General features: G+C 41.0%; 1 protein-coding gene across 2 annotated transcripts in view; it reads right to left on the bottom strand.

Moving 5' to 3' along the window:
• Positions 1-12625, bottom strand: part of CPZ (carboxypeptidase Z) — a 99161-nt gene that overhangs the window by 42435 nt on the left and 44101 nt on the right. For both annotated transcript variants that reach the window (XM_075570058.1, XM_075570064.1), the window contains 2 exons: positions 7355-7551; positions 4513-4674 (listed from right to left, as the gene is read on the bottom strand). In XM_075570058.1, the coding sequence (XP_075426173.1) occupies positions 4513-4674; positions 7355-7551 (359 nt within the window). The remainder of the gene's footprint in view (positions 1-4512; positions 4675-7354; positions 7552-12625) is intronic.

The raw sequence follows: 12625 nt of genomic DNA, 5'->3' as shown, positions 1-12625 counted from the left end.
TAATATTCATGCACTTACAATTGGAGTTCTAGCCTGTCATGATTAACCTCTGACATTCCGATAGGAAGAATTTTACAGTACAAGTCATTCTCAAATTGTAAGTGCATGAATATTAATTGCAAGAACTTTCAAAAGGGAGTTCATTTTTATTAACACATTGTTATCTTCTTTGATTTTTTGCCTGGACTATCTATTACAAATACACTTGGGTCAACGCGCCAGAGGACATTCTTTCTTCTCTGCTCATATTTGGAGGGACGTGGAACTCTCTCCTGGACTCTGGCAGCTGGACTTAAGTATATCTATATTGGACTCTTTACCTTCCTCTGTTAACACTTTTAAATTGTATTAACACTGTACTGTATTTTGTAATATATATTAGTAGTAGTAGTTTAGTGATTAGCGCTAATTTATCCTTTTTTTTTAATAACTTCAATATTCTTAGAACTTAAAACTATTCATAAAAAAGTTGACAGACTAGTGGTAAATGGCTATGATAATTGTTTTCCCTTGACTTGACTAATCTACATAATTGCTTTTAATGATCTACATAACTGGTTTGCATACCTTACTAAAGCTTATCAAAGCTGAAGGTGATTACACAGAAATGTAAACTTGTAATGAGTTCCCTATTACTTTAGATGGAGGGTAATGAGTTCAAGGAAAGACGTGTGCATCCCAGTACCATAACCAAGTGAACCAGTAATTTTAAAGTAGATTAATTTTCTTGTTAACCAAATAATAATTCCATCTGACATCACTGTGTTAAGCTTGAGTTGGGTGATAACAAATAATGGCCACGATAATGATAGTAAATAATCTATTGCAATAAATGCCTAGGAATTTAAAAAAATGAAGTCATCAAAATGTTTCTTCACCTCTTCCTCTCCCCCAATGTGAGACATTGTGGAGGAGAAAGGGATTAAAAGTGCAGTTGTGGGGGAGGAAGGGGTAAAGAGAAATATTGGGGGAATAAAGGGTTAAGAGAGGCATGAGGGGAAGAAGTATTAAGAGACATTGGAGGGGAGAAAGGGGTAAGAGACATTTGGGGGATGAAGGGGTTAAGAGAGACATTTGGGGGATGAAGGGGTTAAGGGAGACATTTGGGGAAGGACGCGGTTAAAATAAGCTATTATTTTAGGGGGAGAGATAAAGGGGAGGGGGAGGAAAGGATGTAAAAGAGACACTGGAGAGGGAAGAAGGAATGTAAGAGGGACATTTGGGAAGGAAAGGGGAAACAAGCTATTGGGGAGGGGTGTAAGAGAGACAATGGTTGGTGGGGAGAAAGGGGTTAAGAGGGAGGGAGATTAACAAGCAGAATTCCTGTGAACCCATTTACATGATGCAGATTTGTCACTGAGCTCCCAGCTTCACCTCTTCCCCTCTCTCTCCCTGCTGGCTGTGCCCCCTCCTCTCACTAAAGAAGCGGCCTGAAGGGAAGGGTGAGTAGGAGTGAGGCTGGAAGCTCCGGGAAAAGCTTTAGGCAAATGTCGGCAGGGCAGAAATATCATGCTGGTATATTGCCAAACCATTTGTTAAACATAATACCACTACATGCAGCATTATAGTGCTTGCTCTATAGAGAGGAGAATAATATTTTGACTTTCATATTAATAGTACTTTTGAAGTGAAACTTCTTTGCCGGCAGGAGTGAATTTACGGAAATGACGTCATGTGGGCAAAAGAGGTCGTCGGTACACGTCAGTGTGGGCAAAAGTCTTGCATCTGTAGCAGCCGTCTGCGTCAAGCGCATGCACAGTAGCCGTCGGCTCGGCACACATGCGCAGTAGCCGTTGGCTCGGTGCACAAGCGCATGCGCACAGCACAGAAGGGTCCTTGGGCCTTTGTGCATGCGCAGACATTGCCAGCTCTCACATGCGCAAATGCGGCCATCGCCGCGATCAAGCGCATGCGGGCCCTTGCACATGCGCACAAGAATAGTCCGGACGGTCTCCGTTGAGCATGCACTGAGGCCTCTGGAGTGCGGAAGCCGTCAACGCGTCGTGCTTGGGCAGCAGTAGCACCAGAGGAGAAGAGGACACGGAGCCGAGACCACCCACCTGCCACCCACAACCACAACCACACCAACCCACACACCCCGACAGTCACACACACTGTCACACACCCAGTCAAACAGACAGACACAAACTGTCACACTGTCACACACACACACACACACACACACACACACACACACACACACACACACACACACACACACACACACACACACACACACACACTATCAGACACACAGTCACACAGACACACACACTGTCACACACTGTCACACACACACACACACACACACACACACACACACACACACACACACACACACACACACACACACACACACACACACACACACACACACACTATCAGACACACAGTCACACAGACAGACACACACACACACACACACACACACACACACACACACACACACACACACACACACACACACACACACACACACACACACAAACGAGGAATTCACAATTTGTACAAATAGCTAATACAGAGGTGGGGAGGTGCCAAGCACGTGCGTTCTAAGTCAATTTTTTTTGCGTTTTGTCAATTAAATTGTATTTTGATTTTTAATTAAAAACATCACCAACACAAATACAATTTCTGTGACACAACAGTGACAAAAGACAAACAAGTTTCACTTAAAATGTGCGTGCTCTGCACACACACGATTTTTTTTCGTTTCATCTACATATTTTTTACACTAAAAAAAGTATTTTATATATCAAGTAATATGCTGAAAACAATGTTAAAATGTGCTCTAAATAGTTTAATAACACCTCTTTTAAGACACATGGGCAATTACCTGTTTAGATTTCTTTAAGTTCAAATACTGTAGATCTATTTATGCATATTATTTTGCTCCCAGCTATACTTTACAAGCTTCCCTTGCCACAGACTTGCTTAGCTAAATGTATATTTTGTTTAATAGCAGCTATGTACACAATTGCTTTATGTGGCTGCTTATTGGTAACAGTTTTAACTTACAAGCAATATTTTATCATTAAGGCCCACAAACACATAACCTGTGTTCCCACCTAGGAATACTACTGACAACTCCTCAAAGAAGCATAAATGGCTACTCAAAATGTATATGTAAAGTCTTCATCTGTAGTACGTGTAGTACACAGTTTCCCCCGCCCCCTCTCCCCTCTCTGGAAGATGTACTATTGTTTACTGCTGTTTGTGGTACGTGCAACCTGTGAGGTTCCAAGAGAGCTGAGTAATCTGTGATGGTGTGGTGGAATAGGACAGGCTTTTGGTGATTTTAGTCTTCATTCATGGGTGTCAGCGCCTCCAGCTACAGTGGGCTTCAGGTTTCCCAGAGACAGTTCCCACCAGAACAGACTTCTTTCACACCCCTGCCCAATAGACTGTAGACTCAGGAAGGGGTATATAAAGCAAACGGCTTTATTTGGGCAGTCACTGCAGATGGTATACAGCAGATGCAGATGGATGTCAGAGGGTCCAAGCCTCTGGATGGTGTTGGGCTCTATGGTAGTATTGAGGCCTCTGATCTCTCTTTAACCAGCCAGCCCAGGAGGGATTGACTGGAATGTCTCACTCCCAGCTGCCGGGAGGAGCAGCACACACCTCCTCTCTCTGGGAGGGATGGAAGAGAAATCGCACATGCTCCTCTCCCCAGGAGGGGTGGAGGAGGACTGAACTATAATTCAGCACTTCCTCTCTGATGCACCAGAAGGGGAAGGCACAAGGTCTGTACCATTATTGGCTGTACACAGACCCTTGTGGCACCACCTCTCCTTTCACTCAGAGAGTCAGCATGAGGGGGTCAAAGCCCTAGGATAGCCTGCCACAGCCTGTAACTACAAAGGACTTATGTGACAGGGGGCAGAGAGGTAGTCTGGATCAGCCATGGCTACATACGTATATTAAAATATTTCTGAAATTCAAACTTCATTTAATTACTTTAAATCTCAAATAACCTATGACTGCTACACTTTCAAAAATGAAAACTGTCCTCTTTGTATATTTTTTTCATAACTTTCTGATCACACGACAGACCTCTTCCATTCCACAGCTGGCGAGATCACACTCAGAACTGCACAGGGGCGCAGAATGCAATCTCTCCAAGAAAACAAGCAAATAGAGTATGACATGGCTACAATGTCAGATCCCACAACCTATTGGCTATGTCAAGGGGCACCCAAAGGGTTAAAGTGCATATTTCCTTCCACTGAAATATTTAGAAAGTGTGTAAATAAATCTGATTACTTTATAATTGAGTTAGATCAAGAAGAATGACAGCCACAGTCTTTTCACTGTAAGACAATGCACTAGCTTGAGATAACGGGTGCAATAACATCTGCTACTGTATATCTGTAAACCTATAATTTGGTACTATTTCCTGAATTCCAATGACTTCATGTTTATTTCGCAAAGCACTGTGTAACTGAATGTTGTGAAAGTAATACACAATATATATGTAGTTAATGATAAATAAAAATCTACATTTCGTACCTTACCCCACCAGTATGATTCTGGAATGGGCATGTGATCTGTTCGTGCCATGCGCATCCTCATTATTTTATGAACTTCTGATGTTAAATCAGGAAAGTTTCGGTTAAGATCAATATTCTGTGCGTTTTGTCGTCCATTTGTCCATCCGTTGTAGCCAGCTCCCTACAAATAAATTATCTGTATTAATGTCAAAAGTAAAGATTCAGATACCGGAATAATATTTACAAAGGAATCCTATTCTGATGTGGGTTTTTAGGCTACGGGAATTTGCGGGAGGAGTTAACCCCTTCACCGGTAATGAAGGGGTTAACTCCTCCCGCAACCTTCCCGGCAGGCCTAACCACTCAACCTGGGGCTATTACCAGCTTGATCCACCCCTTCTGCCCCCAATAAACAGGCTATTGAAGTTTAACCCCTTCATTGCCTTAGCGACTAGCCGGTAAGGTAATGAAGCTGTTTTTATTTATATTTTAATACTAGTGTGCATGAGCAGGGGGTCTCCGGAGCAGAACCGCATTGATTTCAGGTATGGGGACCCCATGCTTCCTGAGATACAGGCCCGTTATGGGGTGGTGGTATCCCCATGCAGTGTAATAGGTCATGTGTTGTTGTTCATCTGAGGTTGTATTTACCTATTTTTTAGACCTGCTAAGGAACAGATGATTGTTATTATGTCTTGATATGTAAAACCATAGAATTCAAAGAGGGTGTACTTTCTTTTTCACACAACTGTATAGTTCAAAATAGGCATTCCGGTGTATTTATTAGGGATTTATTAAGAATTATCCATTCAAAATAATTTTTTGGCAGTTTGTGCCATTGTGCGATTTGATCTTCATGATTCATGCAGAACAACATGTGAAAGAGACTGTGACAATACAAGCACATTAAGCACCGTATCTTATTATCGTCTCAACTTTACAAATACTGTATCAGTGATTCATTTAAAGAAGTCATATCAAATCTATATAATCGGATCACTTGGGTCTCAATTAAAATGAAGAAATACTTAAATTATACATTTTCAAGATCAACTGTTAAAGGTAGTAAATAAGGATAGAAATTGTTATTTTAGTGTGGGGGGTTTATTATAGTGTGTATGTGTGGGGGGGAGGAGGTTATTGTAGTGTGTGTTGGGGGGAGGTTATTGTAGTGTGTGTGTGTGGGGGGGGGTTAATGTAGTGTGTGTGTGGGGGGGGGAGGTTATTGTAGTGTGTGTGGGGGGGGAGGGAGTTATTTTAGTGTGTGTGGGAGGAGGTTATTGTAGTTTGTGTGTGTGTGGGGGGGAGGTTAATGTAGTGTGCGTGTAGGTGGTTATTCTAATTTGTGTACTGTGTGGGGGAGTACTCTATTGTAGTGGGGGGATTGTGTGTGTGTGGCCCGGGCTAGAGGGGTAATTAATGTGAGTAGGGGAGGATAGAGGGAGCTGGTTTGATTGTGGAGGGAGGGGGAGGGGTTTCCTGAGTGATAGTGGAGAGGGGGGGGAGTGTGATAGGAAAAGGGGGAGAGTGAGGGAGGGAGAGGGAGGGAGGCAAGAGAGGGGGGCAAGAGAGAGAAATACATGAGGAGTGAGGGGTGAATAGAGGAGAGTGAGGAGGTGTAAAAGAGGAGGGGTGGCTTGCGGGGCTGCCAACACGTTTGGGGGCCCGATATAGACTCCTGAATCTATGGAATATGTTCACTCATAATGGGACCCTGAAATTTTTTTTGCGCGGGAGCCCGCACATGTCTAGCTACGCCACTGTACTGGAAAACTTCACGTTTCTGTATTTTTGGAACTGCATAGTGCTCAACAAAATAGCTACAGTAACTCAGTTCAGAGACAAATCCGGTACAACCCTCCTTAGAGCCCAAGCCCAAAATTATACATTCATAATCACAGGGTATAATCTCTTGACTGGCATTCCCTTTGACATTAAAGTAGAATGGTAGCATAAAAATAACAGTTAATAATTTGGGAATGGCTATTTAACGCAAACTTGTGCCTGCCTTCCGCCGAACTATGCCAAAAGCACAAACTGGCAGCAAAAATGTTAATAGCAGAACTGTTAATACATCACATGGAGTAATTTCATTGATTTGTTCTATTATGAGGTGTCTTTTGGCTTGGCACCATTTAATATATATAGAGTGATGTGTTTAAAATATTTGTATTACTTTATATGCAAAAAAGGTGTTTAGATGAGGAAATACAAATTACAGCTCAACCCCGTTATAGCGATATCTACTACAACGCGGATCTGCTTATAGCGTGGTCTCGGCATGATTCCCGATTTAAAAACATCTCCAAGGGATTTAATTTTTTTTTTTTAACATTCAATGCTTTATTGATGGGAAATGGCAGCCATGAACAGCAATGACTTACCCAGCATCTACAGTTCTCTCCTCTCTGCAGCTCTCTCCTCTCCCTGCTTCATCAGGCTGTCCATGCTTACGTACGTTTTCGAGGGCAGAGGAGCATGACCCTTCTCTGACCAATGACAGCTCAACAGTGAATACATTTTATATAATACACATCCAGGAATCAAACAAATGATGTATCACATGGTGGTACAATTCTCTAGCTACTACACCACAGGGTTGGTGGAATGAATCACATTCTATAAATAAACTTAACATCTACTGCACTGCTACTGTAGATGTTGACGTTGTTGATAGAGTCAGGTTAATCATACAACCCTGTGGTGTAGCAGCTAGAGAATTGTACTAGCATATGAAGTGCCATGGGTTCAATTCCTGCATGGTATGGTGTAATTTGTAAATTATTATATTATTTATTTTTTTATTTTATCATTTATAAATTATTAATAAAATAATAACTTCTTAAGCATTTCAGTGTTACCTCTTCAGCTGCAAGTTCATAGCCATCTGGGTTCATTGAAGGTAGAAGATGAATTCTTGTTGTATTGATCAAAGTTTGAATCCTTGAATTTCCAAGAAGATATTCTGAACATAAATACTGTGCAAGGTATATCAGCAATTCTTTGCCAACAACTTCATTTCCATGCATGTTGCCAATATACCTAAATTCTGGCTTCACTGTAAAAAAAAGTAGTAAAATAAAAGTCTATAATTTTACAATTTATATATATAGATTACGATATAGAAATGGAATACAATATATATAGTTAGGTCCGGAAATAATTGGACACTGACACAATTTTCAAAATTTGTCTCTGTACGCCATCACAATGGATTTGAAATGAAACAACCGTGATGCAATAGAAGTGCAAACTTTCAGCTTTAATTCAAGGGGTTGAACAAAAATATTGTATGCAACGTTTAGGAATTGCAACCATTTTCATACACAGTCACCTTATTTCAGGGGCTCAAATGTAATTGGACAAATTAAAACAATCATAAATAAAATGTTAATTTTTAATACTTTGTCGAGAATCCTTTGCAGGCAATGACTGCTTGAAGTCTGGAACGCATGGACATCACCAAACGCTGGGTTTCCTCTTTTGTGATGCTTTGCCAGGCCTTTACTGCAGCTGTCTTCAGTTGTTGTTTGTTCGTGGGTCTTTCTGCCTTAAGTTTTGTCTTCAGCAAGTGAAATGCATGCTCGATCGTGTTGGGATCAGGTGATTGACTCGGCCATTGCAGAATATTCAATTTCTTTGCCTTAAAAAACTCATGGGTTGCTTTCGCAGTATGTTTTGGGTCATTATCCATCTGTAAAGTGAAGCGCCGTCCAATCAACTTCACTGAATTTGGCTGAATCTGAGCAGACAATATATTCTTATACACTTCAGAATTCATCCGGCATCTTCTGTCTTCTGTCACATCATCAATAAACACTAGTGACCCAGTGCCTTTGGAAGCTATGCATGCCCATGCCATCACACTGCCTCCACTGTGTTTTACAGATGATGTGGTATGCTTCAGATCATGAGCTGTTCCAAGCCTTCTCCATACATATTTCTTCCCATCATACAGGTTGATCTTAGTTTCATCTGTCCAAAGAATGCTGTTCCAGAACTGGGCTGGCTTTTTTAGATATTGTTTGGCAAAGTCTAATCTGGCCTTTCTATTCTTGAGGCTTATGAATGGTTTGCACCTTGTGGTGAACCCTCTGTATTTGCTCTCGTGAAGTTTTCTCTTTATGGTAGACTTGGATAATGATATGCCTACCTCCTGGAGAGTGTTCTTCACTTGGCTGGATGTTGTGAAGGGGGTTTTCTTTAGCATGGAAAGGATCCTACGATCATCCATCACTGTTGTTTTCCGTGGACGTCCAGGCCTTTTTGTGTGGCAGAACTCACCAGTGTGTTCTTTTTTTCTCAGAATATACCAAACTGTTGATTTGGCCACTCCTAATGTTCCTGCTATCTCTCTGATGGATTTTCTTTTTTTTTGCAGTCTAAGGATGCCTTGTTTCACTTGCATTGAGAGCTCCTTTGACCGCATGTTGTGGGTTCACAGCAACAGCTTCCAAATGTGAATGCCACATCTGGAATCAACTCCAGACCTTTTACCTGCTTAATTGATGATGAAATAACGAAGGAATAGCCCACAACTGTCCATGAAACAGCTTTTAAGTCAATTGTCCAATTACTTTTGGTCCCCTGAAAAAGAGGGGGCTACATATTAAAGAGATGTAATTCCTAAACTCTTCCTCCAATTTGAATGTGAATACCCTCAAATTAAAGCTGATAGACTGCACTTTAATTCCATATTCATTATTTAACTGTAACTTGAATTTATTTTGGTACACAGCCGAAATAACAAAACTTGTATCAGTGTCAAATTATTTACGGGCCTAACTGTATATATATATATATATATATATATATATATATATATATATATATATATATATATATATATATATATGCAAATATAGCTGTATGCTCATCTGCATGTCTTAGGCAGGTCTGCAACCCCGCCTTTCCCCATTATCACCCAGCATACAGCACTTCCACTGCAGCAAGGGAGTCTGGGAAATGACATGCAAATGAGCACACAGTGTCACTTTTTGCCTCAATAACCATTTTTAACATGGTTCCCTATAGGCTTAAGCTTGCTGCATGGTCACAGCTTTGAGCACAGCCAGGGTTAAGGTGCATACCCAGAAAACCACCCACAGACAGCTGTTTCGACCTTGATGGGTCTCATCAGTGTGGGGTTGATTTTACTGGGAATGCAAGAGAGGCTTATGGGATAGGCCAAACCACAACACTGAGTCAAGTTATGGTGAGTAAAAAAAGTGACAAAAACCCTCCACAGGAAAGCAAATATGCAAATATAGCTGTATGCTCATCTGCATGTCATAGGCAGGTCTGCAACCCCGCCTTTCCCCATTATCACCCAGCATACAGCACTTCCACTGCAGCAAGGGAGTCTGGGAAATGACATGCAAATGAGCACACAGTGTCACTTTTTGCCTCAATAACCATTTTTAACATGGTTCCCTATATATATATATACAGTGTTCGACAAACCTATACATTTGCTCACCCCGGGCTAGGTGGCGAGTAGATTTTTTTGTGTGGCGAGTAGATTTTTTGGTGATTTGTCGACCACTGTGTGTATATATGTGTGTGTGTGTGTGTGTGTGTGTGTGTGTGTGTGTGTGTGTGTGTGTGTGTGTGTGTGTGTGTGTGTGTGTGTGTGTGTGTGTGTGTGTGTGTGTGTGTGTGTGTGTGTGTGTGTGTGTCTGTGTGTGTCTGTGTGTGTCTGTGTGTGTGTATGTATATATATATATATATATATATATATACATATATATATATATATATATATACAGTGTTCGACAAACCTATACATTTGCTCGCCCCGGGCGAGTGGATTTAACCCCCGGGCGAGTAAATATTGGCCCAAGCAGCACACGTTTGGTACTAGGTGGCGAGTAGATTTTTTTGTGTGGCGAGTAGATTTTTTGGTGATTTGTCAACCACTGTATATATATATTACCAACCCATCATCTATATTTACTTTGAAAAAAAGCATTAGAGCTCTACAATATTTACAGACACATTCTTCTTGTTGCACAAGAAGTGACTTGATAATCTTACAAATCTTCTGAACAAATAAAGCGACCGTAATAGTTTGGGAAAGACAATTGTCACGATGACACCAACTTTTTCAACACATTTATATTTCTGGGTACTTGATTGAACAGAACAAGTTGCGAAATAAATTGTGATTTATTTCCTTAATAGACAAACACACGACATCTGCAGAATACACTTAAAACAACACTCACTGGGATAAGGGAACAAAATAAATTGTCCTTGGAACGAAATAAATTGTCGTTTGCTTGCCAGTGCAAGAAATGCAGCCTTGGTTTTAAAAGTCCTGTGGTTATGTTGTTGTTAACCCCTTCACTCCTGGACTGATTGCTGCTGTGCTGGAACAAAGTCTTGCATCTCTACATCATGGATTAAAATTCAGGAATCACACTGGGGATACCTGGGGAGCCACAGTTATAGACTGGCCAAAGCTATCTTTAACATGTGGATCCAATCCCCCTCGTGGGAACAAAACAACCCACGAATAGGCAAGTTACCCACAGTTCATAAGACCGGTCAAAATGGCTGTCCGGTGGGCAGGGCGCATGGGTTAGGTTGACGCCCATGCCACTTAGCATACCTGGGCTACACCCATTTCTTGGCACCACTAAGTCTGATTTTTGACCCGGAGGGGTCACTAGCCTGACATCTGCTGTGCATCAGTATGTCAGTTTTGTATACATTATGGGTCTGCTGGGTCTTTTCATAACTGACACTCTTTTAGACAGGAAGATGCTAATCAGCTCGATATCTTTGAGGCTCCATCATAAAAATACCGAAGCTCATTCACCCATATCACAGCTGTATGTCCACGGAATTCCTGCTTGGACTTACAAGAAATAGCTCCTGCCTTACATTTAAGATCTGGAGTTTTTACGCACTTAATTTAACAACATGTTACGTTTGTGTCATAACTGAACAACTACATGCGCATAAATATCATTTTTACACTGTATTTGCACCTCAAAAATCAGGTTTCTGGGTGCTTTCGTTCTAGAATTAGTATTTCTCATTGAAATGCCGGCTTCTAGACTGCCATCATGTGTCGGTTAGAGAGTATGGCAAGCAATGCATCTTGTCTTTTACCCTTGCAGGCAGGGAATGGCCTGCAAATGAGGAATAAAAATGGCTGGCACAGGGCAACCACAGTAATGCATAGCAAATCTGCTATTAACCCCTTCCTCCCCGTCACAACAATACTTTTGGCTAATAATACGAGGTGACCAGGCTTCACTGAAAATATCACAATTAATGTAAATAATCTTAAAGTGGGGGCTATATTAGTCACATCTCTTTTTTTCTATGAAAAGCACATTTGAGGCTCTTAAAGTATATTATGGTATCCAGTATCATAAAACAGTGAAACATGCACAATGGCGTAGATAGACATGAACGGGGCCCCCGGGCAAAATAAATTTCAGGTCCCCATTGGGCAGGCTAAGCGTCACCACCTAGTGCGCTGGCTATATCGGAGAGGTCTGTTGCGTTTTCTCAGTTAGAGAAAGTTAAAGTTAGTTAAAGGAAGCACAACACTCTGACTACTCTCCTATTTGTCATGGTTCAGAGTACAAGACACATACTTTGTGATCTTGAAATAGCTGTTTTGCTAAACATAACAGACCTCTAGGTTCATTTACCTTTGAACCTGTTGGTCTGGTACATATGTGTGTGTATATATCCGTATACTAGCATTAGCTGGCTCAACAAATATACTATATTATTCTCAGCACACACACTATATTAAGCTATACTCTCCATTTAGGTGTAGTCCTCAAACTATATAGAACTGTATTGGTATAACTACCACTGTTAGTATAATCATATAGCAGTGGGACATTCTAAAATAGTTATTCCTAGCATACACTGTTAGTTTGAACTAGGCATACGGTTACCTCCTCCGTTTTTAATTTATTTTAATCACTTTGGTTCACGTTAGTTTTTTGCTGCAATAAATATATTTTAATCATTTATTAATAAATAGTAATTTTTAATATAGGTATAGGTGTTCTCTTGTGCGGCTATTAGGGAGTTTTCTTTCTTTTCTTTGCTTATCATTAACCCCATCCCTGCCAGCACCACCTTCGCACTCTTATTGCAGT

This window comes from Ascaphus truei, chromosome 1 (assembly GCF_040206685.1).
Source record: "Ascaphus truei isolate aAscTru1 chromosome 1, aAscTru1.hap1, whole genome shotgun sequence".
Classification (NCBI taxonomy): Eukaryota; Metazoa; Chordata; class Amphibia; order Anura; family Ascaphidae; genus Ascaphus; species Ascaphus truei.
The sequence above is the reverse complement of the archived record's forward strand: the minus strand, read 5'-3'. Positions and strand labels throughout refer to the sequence as shown.